At 43.2% G+C, this 21746-nt stretch overlaps 1 protein-coding gene across 2 annotated transcripts in view; it reads right to left on the reverse strand.

Moving 5' to 3' along the window:
• Positions 1 to 306: 306 nt before the first annotated feature.
• The window catches only part of EXOC6B (exocyst complex component 6B), a 711196-nt gene continuing 689756 nt past the window's right edge, over positions 307 to 21746 (reverse strand). For both annotated transcript variants that reach the window (XM_082672238.1, XM_082672239.1), the window contains 2 exons: positions 8089 to 8201; positions 307 to 3927 (listed from right to left, as the gene is read on the reverse strand). In XM_082672238.1, coding sequence (XP_082528364.1) covers positions 3801 to 3927; positions 8089 to 8201 — 240 coding nt within the window. In that variant the 3' untranslated portion in view covers positions 307 to 3800. The remainder of the gene's footprint in view (positions 3928 to 8088; positions 8202 to 21746) is intronic.

Genomic DNA, 21746 nt, shown 5'->3' on the forward strand with positions numbered 1-21746 from the left:
ACGGCAGGGCTGGTGTTCAAAACACACTGAGCCCCCAGTTGCCTAGCCCAGCTCCCCACAAACCAGGCATGTCAAGGGTTATTCCTCTTGATGATGATGCCAGTGTTAACTGTAGAGACAGGAAAGCCTGGCCCAGTGATTTGGAATGTTTCCAAGGCCACAATTCGACTCCTTGCCTTGTCTGGCAGGCAGGCTTTCTCCTCCCCACCAGGCTTCTGCCTGCTCTAGTCCTCAGTCCGGTTCAAGGGGCGCAATGGCCATCATCCCGATCGCCAACCATGGCTGCAGTGTGCAAAAGGGGCGGGAGAACAAAACACCGTGAGACGACACCGTGGCTTTTGAACAGGTACGTAGGCTGTCTTATTTAATAGCAGTTAAAAGAGGAAAACGTACAGGAAGAATAAACATGCTCTTTCCATGTAAGAGGTTTTCTACTAACCTTGAGGCCCATCTGTATCAGTAGCTTTACTGGTTTTAAAGAAAAAAGTTCCCTTTAGAGTTAAAAATGGACTTTCCTAAATATCCCCCATAAATGTGCAAAATAAAAAGGCCATTTCCAACACATTAGTGAAAAGTAACTGCAAACTCAGGCAAAAGAAAGAAAAACAAAAGAGGCGATGGAAGCAGCCAGGTGGAGTCTCGGGAGAAGCGAGGCTACGGTGAGGGGGATTTCTGCAGCAGGCCCCAGGGAGTGTGCTCGGAGGCCTCATGGGGAGAGTCATGGGCAATGCCAATCTTGGGGATAAAGGGCCCTGGGCCTGGGATTTGCTGAGCAAGCACTTGTCAGGTGTGCAGGCTGACTTGGAGGCCTGGGAGACAATGAAAATACTGGGGACTTCTCCCTGTAGGCCTGTATATTCCCTTTACCAGTGGGGACTCTCTGTTGTTTCCAATTTCCAGGTCCTGTTCTTCCCCATCCCCAAGAGATTCATTTACCGTCTACTCAAAGGGATTTTGCTATGAGATACGTTAAAACTGTACCAGCTGCCTAAAGTACTACTGAAACCCACTAGGGTCCCGAACCTGACTGTCCCTTCAGGAATATGGACCTCGTTTTCCCAAGAACTCAGCCAACTAGAAGACGGAAAGACCTCCAGGCACCCATGTTCTCGCCTCTTACTGAGGCCTCCAGGGCACTTCTACACCTCTGGGCATTTGAGCCCAGATGTCAGGAGTCTGAAGGGCATGGACACCCATGCTTTGCACAAGTCCTCGCAAGGCTGGCGCAGCTAGAGGCCTATAGACAGAATTGAAAACTCCTACTTCACCAATTCAAACAGCTTGGACATTGCTGGTCCCTGTTTTTTTACCTTTCTCTGCTCACCAAGAGTGCGTCCCCACAGACAACTCAGTGGCTGCATGTTGGTTTCATTAGGGAAGGCTGAGGCAGACCGAGAGGGAAGAAGGGATCTAGCAAAGGATCCACTCTGTGAGTCTTGGGCTTGAACAAGCTTTCTCTGTAGAGGGACCTCTGTGTGCAAGGGGCAGAGTAACCCCCGTTCCTCCACCCTGTTCACTTTCTCTTCTATAGCACTGTTTCTCCAGGGTACAGGTTTTTTTTTTTTTTTGCGGTACGCGGGCCTCTCACTGTTGTGGCCTCTCCCTTTGCGGAGCACAGGCTCCGGACGCCCAGGCTCAGCGGCCATGGCTCACGGGCCCAGCCGCTCCGCGGCATGTGGGATCTTCCCAGACTGGGGCACGAACCCGCGTCCCCTGCATCGGCAGGCGGACTCTCAACCACTGTGCCACCAGGGAAGCCCCAGGGTACAGGTTGGAGACCAGGCCAGCAATGATAACAGTTGAAAAATATTGTGATATGCTTAAGGTTCTCTCCATTCCACTTCAAAGTCTCAGCACGCAAAGCGGAAGAGATCGCGCCGTAAACTGGCATCTAGTGAAGGAGGGTGCTTGGGGCCCTTCTGAAGCAATGGGATTAGTGTGGTCATTTCTCGTTCTTTTCTAATAAAGTCCAGAGCCGGAGAGATGGTAGTTTGGGTCTCATTCCCATGGACCCCTGTGTTTCCTTGGCTATGGAAGTTCTGGGTAGCAGCACTCATCTCTGAGCCTCATTCTGAGACCTGGGCAAACTGCCGAGCCCCTAGGATGAGCCTCAGAGGGCTTCTGCAGAGCCCACACGCAGCCTGGTCTCCAGCTTTGAGGAAGCCTGCCTGTCGGTGTGCATATTCTCTTCCTCATGGTTTTTAAGTCGTGATACAATATTTGGTGGGGGTGTGTGAAAAAGGAAGCACTGCCTTCCCTAGAAGCAACTCAGCAGCTGACAAAGGGAGTGAAGAATTCTGTCTGATGAGTCTTTCCTTCCACTAACCCAAGCTGGAAATGACTGTGTGGCTTATTTGTCGTCATTTGGTGATGCACAATTATACTCTTGCCAGTAGCCTTAGTAGCATCTTCCTGAAGTGTCTTAAAGGGCAGATTCCTCTGCCTGACCTCATAGTGCAGCCCTTGCATTAAGTCTCGGGAGCCCATTTGGGACAGAGGACACAGCCTCCAAGCTAGCTGGTCCAGGTTCCTTTGCAAACTCCAGAGCTTGAGGGATAGGATTACAGGCAATCCTTCTCAGATGAAGCCAAAAGATAGCTATGGGGAATCTCAAAAGGGGATGGAAGCTTTGGGCTAGAGCAAGAAGAGCTTATCCAGGATATGACTTAGTGAGGGACAGCTGTGCCATGGGTAACAAACCACTAGCCATGGCTGACCCGCTCTACTTCACGGTGACAGTGGTTCCATCCCTAAAGGCATCCAGTCCAGCTATAGCTGTCCCCACAGTTCAGAGTTGATGACATTTCCTTTAAAGATGGTGGCCAGAAAGTTGGCTTTAAAACACAAAGGAATGATTCCAAGGTTTTACCTAAGGATAAAGTAAGGGCCATTTTCAGGCTTCTGGAATCTGACTATCCCAATGACACTGCTGGAAGAGGCCAAGTCTGAGACTCTCTGTCTATGGAATAACTGTTGACCTATTCCCTGAACCAAGTACCCTGACCCTGAAAGAAGGCAATGAGAGGAATGGGGAAGGGCTGGGGCTCTGATTCCATCTGCACTGGCTTTCAAGATCTCCTCCTGGTGTGGGGCAGCCTATAGTTAGTCATGAGGTCCAATTCTTCCCGCTGCATACTCAGCTCTACCGGGCCCCAGAAAACTTAGAAGTAAAAGCATTGGGTCAGATCTAGGCTAAAAAATGCCATCCTTGTGGGGACTGGAGCGAAGCCGTCATCTTGCCACACAGCACGCTTGTTCACTGGTCAGTGAAAGTCAGTGGACTGAGGAGATGAACCTCCAGAACTGTGTGCTGGTCTTTGATAGACTAAGTAGTAATGTTTTCCAGGCCCTTTCCTTGCATCAAGAAGAGTCGGCCTCACCTACACGGTGAATGGGGCACCAAGGAGGGAACAGGATGTACTTTATTATCCTTCTGCCTACTCACCTTACCTCCCAGTGCCAAGTACCCATTTTGCTTGTGTGGTTTCTGAGCCCCAGATCTAAGCTCTAGAGCCACAGATGAAAGGTGGTTTATCATACTGGACCGATGACACCGCCACCTCTGGGAAAATACAGACAGTGTAGTGTGACTTCCCCCGAAGCCTAGCAACAGCTCGTGGACTTGCTTACCCTCGTGCCTCTTTCACTATAGGGAAAGGTTATGCGAATACTGTACATAGGTTATTAAAAAAATACATTTGCTCTCTTTGAAGAAGAATGCACAAATGCAGGGCCAGCCAGTGCTGGGCTCCGGACTCTGGGGCTGCAGCCAGCAGCCTCTGTGGGCCTGAGGCCCGCCTTCATGAGTGGTGGCTGCTGATGAGTCCCCGGAGTTGCTTGGCCACAGTGTCAATCAATTTCTGCTTGTCTCGCTCATTTTTCCGAAATTGTGCAAACATGTTGTTCTTGCGGCTAGTGTCCTTCATCCTAAACAGAGAAGGGAAGAAAGAGAGCAAAGTGTTTGAGGCGGCAATGGTGGCTAGTGTGTCTTAACCACCACCCGGAGTTGAGAGAGTCCAGAACACTTCCACTGTCAGGCGCATGCTCACCTACTACTGTTCACGACGCTGCCCTCCTGGCACCCAAAGGCCTCCCCACTTCAGTCACCTTTGGAGAACAGTCAAGAGCCGGCCATGGCCGATCGCCTCCTCATCCATACCCACCCTACCTACTTCCTTCCCTTCTATGCCCAGGTATGCCTCTGTTGCAGGTATCTGGCACCTGCTGCAGCCCTGACGGTCAACAGGACCTTAGAGAATGTCTAAGGTCTTCTCATCACCTCACAAGCCTACTAAATCCTGCTGGGACCTTACAGCTGGTATTTGAAAGGCAAAGCAGAACGCTGCTCTTAACGAGCAATTCCAAAAGAACATGAGTAACTGAAAGCCACTGTGCATTTCCAAACCCACTCTACCTGTTAGTCTATCCTACCGCTAACAAAACCAAGGGCTTGACTGACCTCCTCCTTTGCCTCGGGGCAGGGGCCCAGGGGCAGTGAGGTGGTCAGAGGGCATGCTGCTGAGGAGAGCAGGCGCCAGAAGACTGAGCCAACCGGGGCTTTAGGCAAGACAAGCCCCTAAGTTCTCAACGGCTGCTATGTCTTCAGATCTTGACCTTTGGAAAACTTTCTAACTGGCTCATGCTAAAACTCCAGGGACGGAATATTCCTAGAGCACAAACCATGGGCAGTTCTGGCCACCAGTTCCACCAGATGGAGAGACCTAACTGGGAAGCATGGATGGAGAAAGTCAAGGCCAGGCTGAGGTCGCCGGAGCAGCCCCCAAGCCCGACTAAGCCATTGTGACAGATCCCAGGAATCTGTTATTCCCCCAAAAGGGCCCACAGCCCCTGACATCTGTTGGTGATTGTTAACTCTGGCCCCAGCCTCTGCACACTGGACCTCCAGCCCACGGCTAGTTCTAGTGGTAGAGAATTAAGGACACTGCCCAGACTCATTTCTCCTTGGGGTCAGGCTAGGCGGTTCCTCACCATCGTCCCCCAGGAACTTGGCCAGCTCTGACTTCACAGTGCCCTGGCCTGCACGGAGATAGGCTAGGAGAGGGGACGGAAGGAACCTGGCACTGGGGAGTAAACTGCTCTCAGGCAGACTTCCCAGGGCTTTTGGCCAATCCTGGCCCATGTTTTTTTTTTTCTGTGGGGTGGCCATGTGCAGAGGGACAGACTAGAGGCGAGTCAAAAGGCCAGAGAGCCCATAAGGACATTTATATCCATATGGTAGGGAGGTTCTAATGAGCACCATTGCTTTATGGCTCTGGCTGACAGTGACAGCCACAAACGAATTGAGACTTCTCTCTCTGACCTAAGCTTTAGGGCCGTCAGCCTGGAATTACTCATCAAGCATGCTTAGACACTGTGAATAAGATACAACCACCCACACGTGGAGGCCTGTGCTTGGACGGGAGGAAGAAGGAGAGATGACAGAGGTTTAGAGGTTTAGGTTGTAAAGAAAGCACAAAGGTCCCCAAGGCTATGATGATTATTGTATTTGGTCCCTTAAACATTAACTGCACAATTATGTTTGTGGAACTGGCTTGATTTAGTATTATTTATCCCAGAGAACAGCTCCTTTACCTTTTCTGGATATACTATAAACACAACAAACACAAAGCAAAACAGAAAGAAACAATAAGGGAATAAAAACACTTCCTACCTTTATAAGACATTTCATTTAACATCCTATGTGATCATTAGTTTCATGACTCCTCAAAGCAGCCCAGAGATAGGCAGCCAGAGCTGGCTTTCAGCTCCCATAGGGAAGTTCCAGAAGTAAGGGAGGAGAAAGGGAAAAAGAGGGTGGTCTCCAGGCCCCAGAGGCCAGGATGTTTTAGCCATGAAGACCTGGAGTTGGGATTACTTGAAAGAGAAACTCAGGTGCCCTGAGGGCTGATGGTGGCCTGCTGGTTTGTACCCTGGAACGCTCTGAAACCAAAGGAGAGCCCTCCCCACGCCCCACTGCATTCTGTAAGCCTAGGATCTGGGTCTACTTTGGCTACGGCCACCTCTCAGTGACCAGGGGCCTCTTCTCTTTCCTGAAATGTCCTCGTCAGGTCTTTGGGTCTTTCCATGTCTCACCCTGCTAAGAAGTGTCAGGTTGAAAAGGAGAGAGTGTCAAGGGGAAAGCAGGAATGGGTCACGTAAAGGGACTGATTCCTATGAGGCTGGGAAATACAGATTTTAGTGACCTGGGTGGCCTTTGGCCCTGTTGTGTTTGGAAGGGAGGTTTTAAACCCTGCTGATCGCTCGGGCTAAGCACATGGCTCTATTACTGGCTAGGCCTCCAGAATGCTCCCGAGAGGCTGATTATTTTAGCCTATTGTTGATGCATAGGAAGTAGATGAGCCAGTACTTCTTGGATCTAGAGATTCTCAGGAACAGAGGAGTAAAGAACGGTGGAGAGGCAACGGGCCAAAGGGAATCCTAGAGCCCGTTTAGACACATAATGAATATGACATCTAAGCACCAACTCAAAAGCCATTTCAGCTGGGTACTGAGAACTCTGGGATGAGGCCTTGCCTCTAATAAAGGGTCTTCGACGGGAGATCTTAAAGCCATGGGCCTCACCACTGGGAGGGAGGGGAGACTGCTGAGGAGCTCCCGTGTGTCAGGGCTGAATTGCCAGGGCTAGTTGGGGCTAGGCCCTGGACTAGCAAGGGTATTGCGTGTGCCAGGAAGCTGGCTGGGAACAACCCTTCACCTGGCACCGATGGGGGAAAATCCCTGTTACCACTCCCAGCCCCAAAGGAACTGGAAGCCAAGGGTCACTCTAAGGACCAAGGAGAGAGGAGGCGGCCAGCCAGTTGGCACCAGACTGGTTTAGTAGATTAGTATGTCAGGGTGGGGACAACTCACAGGGTAGGGATATTAGTGTAGTCATTAGTGTCAACGAGGAGACCGGAAGGACTTGCCTCAAAGCGATGGAAAAGGCCCAAGTGAATAATATACTTACTCTCTAGATATCCTAGGGAAGAAGGTCATTGGGAGAGAGAACCATGGGAAACAAAGTCAAAATGGAAACATCAGTCTCTGTCTTGATCTGGAGAAAGTCAACTCTGGGCTCTTAGTTTCTTGGCTCCAAACACACACCTCTGCCCCTCCCCTTCTCTCCCCTGTCATATTGCACAGTAGGAAGGTACACCTCAGCCTCTGCTTCTGTCTAAGGCTCCACTCTGGCCTCCTGGACTCTGATCCTTGCCTTGCTAGGATTTGAGACCTGCTTGCCTGGCTATATCCGTAGACTTGCTACACTGTCGAGATGCAAGGCACTCTCCTAGGAAGCTGCTAAGAAGCCAGCGGTTATCTAGTTTGATGACAAGAAAAAGCTTCCCTTTTACATGGGTCTTAGTCTCTGGTCTGCCAGCTCTCAACCAGGTAAGCTAAAGCCAGAGCCAGGCTACAATGAATAGCAGATTCCAGCATCTGGGTGACTTATTGGTTAGTGAGATGCTCCGGACCTGGCTAACTCAATCTCAGTGGAAGCATCTCTCCGTCAGAGATGCTACAGCCCTGTAGCAGGACTTCTGCGGGCCAGTGACGGCCTAAGGCAAGAATGAGGCACCTCCAACACAGCTTTCTTGGGACAGTCAGCACAGTAGAGCTCAGTCTGGCAGGGGCGGGGCTTGGAGGGGCAGATGAAGGTTTCAGTAATTTCAGGAGCTTCTCTGCTAGGAACCAGAAGCCATCTGTTCTGTGGGGCTGTCCTCCATCCATCATCATACTCCAGATGGCTGGGGCCAGGCTCACTCTGTCCACCAGGCTGAACTGAGCCCCAAACTAAGGCATCTTCCTTTCTCCTCTTGTCATCTCTAGGTAAGCTCTGAGGTAATGTCAGAGCCCCATTGACCCATACTTGCCCTAGCTTGTCAAGGCTCAGGAATTAAGAGGCCACAAGAGGAAGACTGGCCTGCCAAATCCAATGATGGAGACTGCCGAGAGCACCTATGGAGACTTTAAGAATGGGGCCTCTTTGCGGTCTTTTCAAGGTACTGGCAAAGAGAAAATTATCCTCTATACCAACCCGCCATCCCCATTTCCCCACCCCCCAACACAGACCACTGGATGGGTACTCACTTCTCAAGCAGGGTCAGAGCTGTCACAGGGTTTACCCGGAGGTACTTGCAGGTGGGCTGACCATAGTCAGCAAGGTAGGTTGACCAATCCCACTGGAGGAAGAGATCTAAAAGCTGTAAAATATCATCAGACAGATAAGACAAATCAGAATCTCAGAAGCCCCTCGCATCCTTCACTACCATCTACAGTAGACTTGAAGAATAAAATTTAAAACATAGTAAGAGAAAGAATGGCTACAGACTGTATTGCAATTAAGAAAATAAATGAGTAATCACTATAGGCAGAGTCATCTCTTCCATAAGCACTGTATTGTTGCTAAGAGTACACGCTGCTAGCAGACAGCTCTCAGAGGCAGGCCTGTAATGAAACGAACACTGGACTGAATCGAAACACAAGACTACCATAATAATCACTCATTTGCTTAATAAATACTTGTGAAATGCCTTCCATGTGCCAAGCACCATTCTAGGAGCTCAGAATTCAACAATGAACAAATAAAGGTGGATGTGTCCAGTGCCGCATATGCAACTATGTGAGCTTTCAGGTTGGAAGGTCTGGGTTCAAGTACGAGTTTCATGACTTGCTGTGTTGACTTTGCCCAAATTACTCCGTTGATATAGACACATGCACATGCCAGAAACAAACCAGACACACAGACAACACAGAAACACTGAACCAAGGCATAAATGGGCCATGCAATATTTACATGAGGCAATATATTACACCTACGTGGACACTGGCTGAACAGATGGAAACCTGTTAACTAAATACATTTTGTCAAAGGCTTTCTTTCCCAGCCAGCTTTAGCCTCAGGTATCACTCTAATAAATATTTTTAAATTGTAACTGAATAAAGCTAAAAAAGAAAAATGAAATCAGTGCCTTTCAAAGGTAAGGGTGATGAAAGGGAAGGTGCTAGCTCCCCTCTATAAACTTCTAGAGGGGTTACCATCCCCGACTCACATCACTACATAGAAGAAGGGCCTTCAAGCTGGCTTTCTAGCAATGAGATACATATAAGTGCTTTTGGATCAAGACATTTCTTTACTTCTCCCTTTCCAAGAGATAACAGTTGATGAAGATTGTAGATGGCTATCACTCTGTGCAGAACAAAGAGAGGCCTAGAGTCAATCCAATGCCAGAGCCTGGGCTCTTAGGCACATCTTCTTCCCTTGTCTGTCTTCACTGCCCAGCTGGGCAAATGGGCAGTGTGGGCCTTGCCCTACTTGGCCAAGCTTCCTCTTCTATCCACTCTCTTAGAATGGCTGTTATGAACTTCCTCAGACAGGATGGGAATTGGCTGAAGTCCCCAAAATTTTGCTAAAACAGAGAAAAGCCCCTACACCCTCAGCCAGGAAAGGGATGCTAAAGATGAGAGGAGAGGCGGAGAGAGACAGACACGTCGGTTGGCCTGGGTCAGCACGGCCCCAAAAGGCCCTCTCAGGTCTCTTTTAGGTCACGCCTATGTTAGTTGGCAAGTAAAAGGGCTTCTACCACTTCCTTTTGCTGTCCCCAGGCCTTGCAGAGCTCTCCTTTAGAAGAAATATTTCCTTGACTTCCTATTCTAATCTTAGTATTTCTATCCTATGGTGTCCAAAGACCCGTCAAGACAGTTTCTCCTAGGGAGCGTGACAGACACTTGGAGTGTCCCTTGTTCTAAAGGTTGTCTACAAATATGATTACGCTTTTCCTCCAAATCCCAAGGAAAAAACTATGAAAAAGATAGCATTTTCTTAATTAAATTTTTTTCTCAGAAAATTTAAAAAACCTTTTACTGTTTGCATGCTAGGGAGCTAACAAAAGAAAGGTGAAAGAAAAACAAATAAGTTTAATTGGAAAAACATGAAAACATGATTTCTTAAAGCTATTTCAGGTATTACTTTTCAGATGTGGACATATATATGCATTTAATAAAACTACCTTCTCTACTATCGAATTCCTAATTTCAGTGATGGAATTAATGGTATCAGTATTTTCTGATTTACTGAAAAGAACACCATGTCTTTTGGGGCTCATGAAGCCTGGGTAAATCACCAGTGGGGTGTGGAGGGCAGTTCATTACTCAGCTCTAAGTTTTCTATTTTTAAATTCTTGCTAAAGTCTCTCAATGCCAGTACTGAGACTAAGAGCTCTGGGATGACAAGCTACCTAATTTATCCCACTCCAGGCATGGAAGCTACACAAACTCTATTAAGCTCAACCAGTATGAGCCTGTAGCTCACACTCTGCGTCTGTGCTGCTTTCTACAGTCCTTTTCAGTGGCCTGTACCTAGGTCTGATGGCCTCCTCTGAGACAGATGGACACATACTAGAGTCTGGGTGGGACTTAACTAAGTTAACTGCCTTGGATGCAGTTCTACTGGATTCCTTAGAAACAGTGTTAGAATAAGAGAACAAGAAAACTGGCAGGCCTGTTTATCAATACAGCACTCTGGTCTCCAGACTATGACTTTCCAAGGTGAACCAGGCCCTCTCAGCCTAGTTCTCTGCATGCAATGGTCTTGTTAAATCTCAATAAAGTCTCTCTCAAGGATGCAGAACATTCAGTCATCACTAACGATCACATTCTTTTTTATTTTTAAAATTTTTCATTTGGAAATAATTTTCAATTTATCAGAAAGTTCTAAGAATAGATGTAGTGTAAGGAGCACCATATACCCTCCTCCCAGATCCATCTATTGTCAACATTTTACCCCATACGCTCCATCATTTGTGTTCTCTCTCTCTTTTTCTTTTTACACACAGTATCTCTTTTTGGAGTCTCTTGAGAGTAAATTACATATATCATGACCCTTTATCCCCAAATATTTCAGTGTTCCTAAGAATTAGGGCTATTCTCATACATAATCACGGTATGGTTTTTAACTTTAATAAATTTAATATTGATACTGTCCATACCCTAATTTTATAAGTTGACCCAATAAAATCCTGCATAGCCTTTTTGTTTATTTAGGATTAGGTATTATATTTAGTTATCTACTGAGCCTACTTTAATCTGGACTATTTCCACAGTCTGTCTCTTTCTTATACGATATTGACATTTTTGAAGGATGTCAACTCTTCAAAAGTTCCCTGTCTCCTTTTTTCCCCCTTAGTTTTGGTTTTTCTAATGCTTATAATAAGACATAAGACATGCATTTCGGGCCGGAATATCACATGTGATGTTATGTCCTCAGGGCATCACATCTGGAGGTATACAATATACAGTGTTCATTTGCCTCTCATTGGTGATATTAATTTGGACCACCCAGTCAAGACGTTGTCTGATTTCTCTACCGTCTAGGTATTATATTTTCTTTTGCAACTAGGAAGCAATTGAGGAGACAATTTAAGACCATGTGAATATACTGCTCCTGGTTAAAATTTCCCCTTAGATTTAGCATCTATTGAGAATTCTTCTTCGCTTTGGTCTTTACTATGATGGTCTCACACTGATGACATTCCAATTCTATCCTTCCCTCCACGTTTACCAGTTGTCACTCAGCATTCTACCATAAGCAAGTGCTCTCTCCTTCTCCCCCATTAATTTATCTGTTTTATTATTGGTATGGATTCATGGGTTTCCATTTTTTCAATGGTTTATATTCATTACTATACCTGATTACTTTGATGCTCCAATTGTCCCAGGTTTGGCAAGTGGGAGATCTGTCAAGCTGCAGCCTGTGTCCTTGTGACATGCCCCCATGATTTTTTTTTTCAGGACTTCCTTACTTTCTGGCATAATAAGGTGTTGCAGGTTCATCTTGTATCTACCATGCCCAGCTCTGAAATCAGCCATTTCTCTGAACAGCCCTGGTTTCTTTTAGTGGGAAGGTTATTAGAGATCAAGATTTGGGTGCTAGGTGTGCTCATTGCTACTTGGGGACAATCTATGGGGAGTTAAGCCCTCTCAGCGGACAGAGCTAGGAAATATATGCATATAATCCACATATACACACGCACACACATACATCCATACATCCATGTGTACTTATATAAGCATGTATGCACACACATTTTAGAGATCATGAGTTTACACCAATACCTCCAATTCTAATCATTCTCACAGAGTTCTTTTTTGCCTTCCTCTATCCCACATATGCTTTCTTCCACAGTGAGAATCCTGGCTCTCAACGACATCATCTCATTCACTAATTTGCTTAATCCTATAATATATCTAAAATCAGTTCAGAATTGTTTGTATATACCACTACAAAAACAAAAAAGCCTGCTAAAAAGAGTTTGAGATTTGTTTGCAATTTCCTCTCCCAACTTGAGTGTGTATCATCAAAGCCTATGCTCGTAAGCCACTTGGATTAGTCCTTTTTAAATTTTCCCTTCAGTTTGGTTATGGTATTCATCTAAATACAACTGGGTTCATTTGTTTCCATTTGCTTTTAGTTTTAGGCTCCTCCCTCCCATCCTTCTTAATTTTTTACATATGTAGGACATTAACATGCTTCCAAAAGTCAAAACAATACAAAAACGTTAACTCAGAAAAGTGTCACTCTTTCCTTTGTTGTATCCCTTTCACCCCAATTCCTACCATGCCTTATAGGTACCCAACTCCATTGTTTTTGGATATGTCCTTCCTATGTTTCTATTTGTAAAGATATGCAGATACACGTATGCTTTCTTATTCCCTCCTCTTTCTTTCACAGAAAGTAGCATACTATATATGCATTTTAAGGCATCTTACTTCTTGATGTTTGTAAGTAGGTGGTGGATGGAGAAGAAGAAAAAAGAGGAGCATCAAAGGTGGGAGACTGAACTTAAGATCACTATTCCTCAAACTTTACTGAGTATCACTTTTGCAGTTTTTACCACATCCTCATGCCACATGTGTTATTATTAACTTAACATTTTTGTTTGTATTGATTCATATTTTGGTCATAAAAATTTTGTAAACAATACTTTACATCATTTTCACAAATGGGAAACCATTCATACTTGTCAGAAATAGAAGATAACTCAAATACTAGCACCACAATGAGACGTTCCCTTTGGCATCACAAAGACTATAACATGATTTAGTGTTTAATGGTTATTATTTTGAAATAATTTTAGACTTACATACAGGTTGCAAAAATAGTTTAGACAGTTCCTCTATACCCTTCACCCAGCTTCTCTAATGTTCACATATTATATTACAATGATCAGAACCAAGAAATCAACATTGGTACAATACTATTAACTAAACTATGATTTCATTTCATTTTCACCAGATTTTCTACTAATGTCCTTTTTCTGATCCAATCCAGTATCCCACATTTCATTTAATCATCATGCCTCCTGAGACTCTTCCAACGTGTTATAGTTCCTCATTCTTATTTTTCAAGACCTTGATACTTACACTTTACTTTCAGTCATTTAATTTTTTTTTTTTTTTGGCTGTGCCACACAGCATGCAGGATCTTAGTTCTCCGACCAGGGATCAAACCTGTGTTCCCTGCAGTGGAAGTGTGGAGTCTTAACCACTGGACCGCTGCAGAAGTCCCCAGTCATTTATTTTGCAGAATGTCCCTTAATTTGGGTCTGCCCAATATTTGTTTATGGTTAGATTGAGGCAGTAGTTCTCAACTAGGGGAGATCTTGCCTCCCATGGGACATCTGACAATGTCTGAGACATTTTGGGTTGTAACAAGGCTGGGTGATGGTAGTGGAGGTGATGCTCCTGGCATCGAGTCAGTAGAAGCCAGGAATGCTGCTAAACATCCTACAGCGCTCAAGACAGCCCCACAACAAAGAATTACCAGCCCCAAATGTCAATAGTGTTGAGGTTAAGAAACTCTGGATTGAGGTTATGCATTTTTTTTTCTTGCAAAAATACTGTAGAAAAGGAGTGATACTGCCCCCTTCTCAGTGCATCATATCAGGTATATATGATGCCCACATACATATCTCATTATTGATCATTTGGTTAAGGTGGTGAGTTTCTCTACTGCAAAGTTATTACTTTTACCTTTGTAAATAATTAATACATTTCTTATGGGAGATATACTTTAATACTATGCAAATATCCTGTTTCTCCTCAAACTTTTGTCCACTAACTTTAACATCCATTGGTGGATCCTGCCTACAACAATATTTATTATTAATATTGATAATATTAATAATTTTAATATATGTAGTTATTAAATGGAATTCTCCTGTGAGGAAAAGTGCTGTCCCTTTTCCTCCATTTATTTATTTGTCCAATTATTTATATCAGCATGACCTCACAGATATTTATTTTATTTCGTGCGTTATAATCTAATACAATCATTATTCATGTTATTGTTCAACTTATTCTGGCTTTGGCCATTAGGGACGCCTTCAGACTGGCTTTCCTGTGTATTTTCCACCTGTCCCTATCATTTCTTGAACAATTCCTTACTTGCTGGCACTATAAAATGTTCCAAGCTCATCTTGCACTTTCCCTGCCCTTGCTTTGGAACCAGTTACTTCTCCAAGGAGCTCTATCTAGTTCCTTGTTTTGGGGAATGGTTTTTAGAAACCAAGATCTGAGCACTTAGCATGCTCAGTTCTACTGAGGTGTTATTGCCTCTAGGCCCTCTCAGTGGACAGAGCTAAGAAATATATGTATGTTTATTAACACATCTGTATCTTTTGTGAATATATTTTAAAGTCATGAGTTCATATTTGATGTCTATGATTCCAAACACCAGAGGATTCATTCTCTCCTTCCCTCTTTCCTTATTTATCACTTCTTTCCCTGACAATGAGAAACCTGGCTCTCATTATATTTTACTTATTGGTTCAGTCCTAGTGCAGTATAAAGTAGTTTCAGAATTGCTAATCCACACCCATGTGAGTAAAACAAGTTTACTAACTAGAGTATAGTATTTTCATACAGTTCTTTTTTGTCTTTAGCCTTACAATTGCCAGTCAGAATACTGGTTTTAATTTTTTTAATTTTTAAAATTAATTAATTAATTAATATCTTTATTGGAGTAAACTTGCTTTACAATGGTGTGTTAGTTTCTGCTGTATAACAAAGTGAATCAGCTATACATACACATATATCCCCATATCTCCTCCCTCTGGCGTTTCCCTCCCACCCTCCCCATCCCACCCCTCTAGGTGGACACAAAGCACCGAGCTGATCTCCCTGTGCTATGCGGCTGCTTCCCACTAGCTATCTATTTTACATTTGGTAGTGTATATATGTCCATGCCACTCTCTCACTTCGTTCCAGCTTACCCTTCCCCCTCTCCATGTCCTCAAGTCCATTCTCTATGTCTGGGTCTATATTCCTGTCCTGCCCCCAGGATCTTCAGAACAAATTTTTTCTTTAAGATTCCATATATATGTGTTAGCATACAGTATTTGTTTTTCTCTTTCTGACTTACTTCACTCTGTATGCCAGTCTCTAGGTCCATCCACCTCACGACAAATAATTCAATTTTGTTTCTTTTTATGGCTGAGTAATATTCCATTGTATATATGTGCCACATCTTCTTTATCCATTCATCTGTCGATGGACACTTAGGTTGCTTCCATGTCCTGGCTATTGGAAATAGAGCTGCATTGTGGTACATGACTGTTTTTGAATTATGGTTTTCTCAGGGTATGTGCCCAGTAGTGGGATTGCTGGGTTGTATGGCAGTTCTATTGTTAGTTTTTTGAGGAACCTCCATACTGTTCTCCATAGTGGCTGTATCAATTTACATTCCCACCAACAGTGCAAGAGGGTTCCCTTTTCTCCACACCCTCTCCAGCATTAGTTGTTTGTAGATTTTCTGATTATGCCCATTCTGACCGGTGTGAGGTGATACCTCACTGTAGTTTTGAGTTGCATTTCTCTAATGATCAGTGATGCTGAGCAGCTTTTCATGTGCTTCTTGACCATCTGTATATCTTCTTTGAAAAAATGTCTATTTAGGTCTTCTGCCCATTTCTTGATTGGGTTGTCTGTTTTTTTGATATTGAGCTGCATGACCTGTTTATATATTTTGGAGATTAATCCTTTGCCCACTGATTCGTTCGCAAATATTTTCTCCCATTCTAAGGTTTGTCTTTTCATCTTGTTTGTGGTTTCCTTTGCTTTGCAAAAGCTTTTAAGTTTCATTAGGTCCCATTTGTTTATTTTTGTTTTTATTTCCATTACTCTAGGAGGTGGATCAAAAAGGATCCTGCTGTGATTTATGTCAAAGAGAGTTCTTCTTATGTTTTCCTCTAAGAGTATTATAGTGCCCGGTCTTCCATTTAGGTGTCTAATCCATTTTGAGTTTATTTTTGTGTATGGTGTTAGGGAGGGTTCTAGTTTCATTCTTTTACATGTAGCTGTCCAGTTTTCTCATCACCAGATATTGAAGAGACTGTCTTTTCTCCATTGTATACCCTTGCCTACTTTGTCATGTATGAGTTGACCACAGATGCATGGGTTTATCTCTGGGCTTTCTATCCTGTTTCATTGATCTATATTTCTGTTTTGGGACCAGTACCATACTGTCTTGATTACTGTAGCTTTGTAGTATAGTCTGAAGTCAGGGAGTCTGATTCCTCCAGCTCTGTTTTTTTCCCTCAAGACTGCTTTGGCTATTTGGGATCTTTAGGGTCCCCATACAAATTTTAAGATTTTTTGTTGTAGTTCTGTAAAAAATGCCATTGGTCATTTGATAGGGATTGCATTGAATCTGTAGATTGCTTTGGGTTGTATAGTCATTTTCACAGTATTGATTCTTCCAATCCAAGAACATGGTATATCTCTCCATCTCTTGGTATCATCTTTAATTTCTTTCATCAGCATCTTACAGTTTTCTGCATACAGGTCTTTTGTCTCCTTAGGTAGGTTTATTCCTAGGTATTTTATTCTTTCTGTTGCAGTGGTAAATGGCAGTGTTTCCTTAATTTCTCTTTCAGGTTTTTCATCATTAGTGTATAGGAATGCAAGAGATTTCTGTGCATTAATTTTGTATACTGCTTCTTTACCAAATTCATTGATTAGCTCTAGTAGTTTTCTGGAGGCATCTTTAGGATTGTCTATGTAGAGTATAGAGATGTTATCTGCAAATAGTGACAGTTTTACTTCTTCTTTTCCAATATGTATTCCTTTATTTCTTTTTCTTCTCTGAATGCTGTGGCTAGGACTTCCAAATCTATGTTGAATAATAGTGGTGACAGTGGACATCCTTGTCTTTTTCCTGATCTTAGAGGAAATGCTTTCAGTTTTTCACCATTGAGAATGATGTTGGCTGTGGGTTTGTCGTATATGGCCTCTATTATGTTGAGGTAGGTTCACTCTATGCCCACTTTCTGGAGAGTGTTTTCATAAATTGGTGTTGAATTTTGTCAAAAGCTTTTTCTTCATCTATTGAGAAGATCATATGGCTTTTATTCTTCAGTTTGTTAATATGGTGCATCACATTGATTGATTTGTGTATATTGAAGAATCCTTGCATACCTGGGATAAATCCCACTTGATCATGGTGTATGATCCTTTTAATGTGTTGTTGGATTCTGTTTTCTAGTATTATGTTGAGGATTTTTCCATCTATACTCATCAGTGATATTGGTCTGTAATTTTCTTTTTTTGTAGTATCTTTGGTTTTGGTATCAGGGTGATGGTAGCCTCATAGAATGAGTTTGGGAGTGTCCCTTCCTCTGCAATTTTTTGGAAGAGTTTGAGAAGGATGGGTGTTAGCTCTTCTCTAAACGTTTGATAGAATTCACCTGTGAAGCCATCTGGTCCTGGACTTTTTTTTGTTGGAAGATTTTTAATCACAGTTTCAATTTCATTACTTGTGACTGGTTTGTTCATATTTTCTATTTCTTCCTGGTCCAGTCTTGGAAGGTTATACCTTTCTAAGAATTTGTCCATTTCTTCCAGGTTGTCCATTTTATTGGCATAGAGTTGCTTGTAGTAGTCTCTCAGGATGCTCTGTATTTCTGCGGTGTCTGTTGTAACTTCTCCTTTTTCATTTCTAATTTTATTGATTTGACTCCTCTCCCTCTTTTTCATGATGAGTCTGGCTAATGGTTTATCAATTTTGTTTATCTTCTCAAAGAACCAGCTTTTAGTTTTACTGATCTTTGCCATTGTTTTCTTTGTTTCTATTTCATTTATTTCCGCTCTGATCTTTATGACTTCTTTTCTTCTACTAACTTTGGGTTTTGTTTGTTCTTCTTTCTCTAGTTCTTTTAGGTGTAAGTTTAGATTGTTTATTTGAGATTTTTCTTGTTTCTTCAAGTAGGCTTGTGTTGCTATAAACTTCCCTCTTAGAACTGCTTTTGCTGCATCCTATAGGTTTTGGATCATTGTGTTTTTGTTGTAATTTGTCTCTAGGTATTTCTTGATTTCCTCTTTGATTTCTTCAGTGATCTCTTGGTTATTCAGTACCATATTGTTTAGCCTCCATGTGTTTGTGTTTTTTACGTTTTTTCCCCCTGTAATTGATTTCTAATCTCATAGCGTTCTGGTCAGAAAAGATGCATGATATGATTTCAATTTTCTTAAATTTAATGATGATTGATTGGTGACACAAGATGTGATCTATCTTGGAGAATGTTCTGTGTGCACTTGAGAAGAAAGTGTAATCTGCTGGTTTTGGATGGAATGTCCTATAAATAGCAATTAAGTCCATCTTGTTTAACGTGTCATTTAAAGCTTGTGTTTCCTTATTTTCATTTTGGATGATCTGCCCATTGGTGTAAGTGAGGTGTTAAAGTCCCCCACTATTACTGTGTTACTGTCAATTTCCTTTTTTATAGCTGTTAGCAGTTGCCTTATGTATTGAGGTGCTCCTACGTTGCGTGCATATATATTTATAATTGTTATATCTTCTTCTTGGATTGATCCCTTGATCATTTTGTAGTGTCCTTACTTGCCTCTTGTAACATTCTTATTTTAAAGTGTATTTTATCTGATATGAGTATTGCTACTCCAGCTTTCTTTTGATTTCCATTTGCATGGAATATCTTTTTCTATCCCCTCACTTTCAGTCTGTATGTATCCCTAGGTCTGAAGTGGGTCTCTTGTAGACAGCATATATATGGGTCTTGTTTTTGTATCCATTCAGGGAGCCTGTGTCTTTTGGTTGGAGTATTTAATCCATTCACGTTTAAGGTAATTATCCATATGTATGTTCCTATTACCATTTTCTTAATTGTTATGAGTTTGTTTTTGTAGGTCCTTTTCTCCTCTTGTGTTTCCCACTTAGAGTACTTCTTTTAGCATTTGTTGTAGACCTGGTTTGGTGGTGCTGAATTCTCTTAGCTTTTGATTGTCTGTAAAGCTTTTGATTTCTCCATCGAATCTGAATGAGATCCTTGCCGGGTAGAGTAATCTTAGTTGTAGGTTCTTCCCTTTCATCGTTTTAAATATATCATGCCACTCCCTTCTGACTTGTAGTGTTTCTGCTGAGAAATCAGCTGTTAACCTTATAGGAGTTCCCTTGTATGTTGTCATTTTTCCCTTGTTGCTTTCAATAATTTTTCTTTGTCTTTAATTTTTGTCAGTTTGATTACTATGTGTCTCAGTGTGTTTCTCCTTGGGTTTATCCTGCCTGGGACTCTCTGCACTTCCTAGACATGGGTGGCTATTTCCCTTCCTACGTTAGGGAAATTTTCGACTATAATCTCTTCAAATAATTTCTCGGGTCTTTTCTCTCTCTCTTCTCCTTCTGGGATCCCTATAATGCGAATGTTGTTGTGTTTAATGTTGTCCCAGAGGTCTCTTAGGCTGTCTTCATTTCTTTTCATTCTTTTTTCTTTATTCTGTTCTGTGGCAGTGAATTCCACCATTCTGTCTTCCAGGTCACTTATCCGTTCTTCTGCCTCAGTTATTCTGTTATTGATTCCTTCTAGTGTATTTTTCATTTCAGTTATTGTATTGTTCATCTCAGTTTGTTTGTTCTTTAATTCTTCTAGGTGTTTGTTCTTTAATTGCTCTAGGTCTTTGTTAAAGATTTCTTGCATCTTCTCGATCTTTGCCTCCATTCTTTTTCTGAGGTCCTGGATCATCTTCACTATCATTATTCTGAATTCTTTTTCTGGAAGGTTGCCTATCTCCACTTCATTTAGTTGTTTTTCTGGGGTTTTATCTTGTTCCTTCATCTGGTACATAGCCCTCTGCCTTTTCATCTTGTCTATATTTCTGTGAATGTGGTTTTTGTTCCACAGGCTGCAGGATTGTAGTTCTTCTTGCTTCTGCTGTCTGCCCTCTGGTGGATGAGGCTATCTAAGAGGCTTGTGCAAGTTTCCTGATGGGAGGGACTGGTGATGGGTAGAGCTGGGTGTTGCTCTGGTGGGCAGAGCTCAGTAATACTTTAATGTGCTTGTCTGCTGATGGGTGGGGATGGGTTCTCTCCCTGTTGGTTGTTTGGCCTGAGGCAACCCAACACTGGAGCCTACCTGGTTCTTTGGTGGGGCTATTGGCAGACTCTGAGAGGGCGCACACCAAGGAGTACTTCCCAGAACTTCTGCTGCCAGTGCGCTTGTCCTCATGGTGAGCCACAGCCATCCCTTGCCTCTGCAGAAGACCCTCCAACAGTAGCAGGTAGGTCAGGTTCAGTCTCCTATGGGGTCACTGTTCCTTCCCCTGGGTCCTGATGTGCACACTACTTTGTGTGTGCCCTCCAAGAGTAGAGTCTCTGTTTCCCCCAGTCCTGTCAAAGTCCTGCAAGCAAATCCCACTAGGCTTCAAAGTCTGATTCTCTAGGAATTCCTCCTCCCGTTGCCAGACCCCCAGGTTGGGAAGCCTGACATGGGGCTCAGAACCTTCACTCCAGTGGGTGGATTTCTGTGGTATAAGTGTTCTCCAGTCTGTGAGTCACCCACCCAGCAGTTATGGGATTTGATTTTATTGTGACTGCACCCCTTCTACCATCTCATTGTGGCTTCTCCTTTGTCTTTGGATGTGGGGTATCATTTTTGGTGAGTTCCAGTGTCTTCCTGTCAATGACTGGTCAGCAGTTAGTTGTGATTTTGGTTGCTCTCGCAAGAGGGAGTGAGCACACGTCCTTCTACTCTGCCATCTTGAACCCATCTCATCATCTTTAATTTCTTTCATCAATGTCTCATAGTTTTCTGCATACAGGTCTTTTGTCTCCCTATGAAGGTTTATTTCTAGGTATTTTATTCTTTTTGTTGCAATGGTAAGTGGGAGTGTCTCCTTAATTTCTCTTTCAGATTTTTCATCATTATTGTATAGGAATGCAAGAGATTTCTGTGCATTAATTTTGTATCCTGCTACTTTACCAAATTCATTGATTAGCTCTAGTAGGTTTCTGGTAGCATCTTTAGGATTCTTTATGTCAGTCAGAATACTGGTTTTTAAATTACTTAGTTTAGTTCTTTTCTTCCTCACTCCTTTCAGTGTGATTATGCTATCCTTTCATAATTTAGTTAGATTTATTTTTCACTGCTTGTATTCAATTTGGACCCCCACCCCACCACATACTGGTTGGTTTAAATCATTTATTTTGGGGAATGAGTTAGAGCTACATAAAAAAGTATACTCAGGGGGCTTCCCTGGTGGCGCAGTGGCTAAGAGTCCGCCTGCTGATGCAGTGGATGTGGGTTCATGCCCTGGTCCGGGAAGATCCCACATGCTGCAGAACGGCTAGGCCTGTGAGCCATGGCCACTGAGCCTGTGCGTCCAGAGCCTGTGCTCCGCAACGGGAGAGGCCACAACAATGAGAGGCCCGTGTACTGCAAAAATAAATAAATAAATAAATA

This window comes from Grampus griseus (assembly GCF_964374135.1).
Source record: "Grampus griseus genome assembly, chromosome: 15".
Classification (NCBI taxonomy): Eukaryota; Metazoa; Chordata; class Mammalia; order Artiodactyla; family Delphinidae; genus Grampus; species Grampus griseus.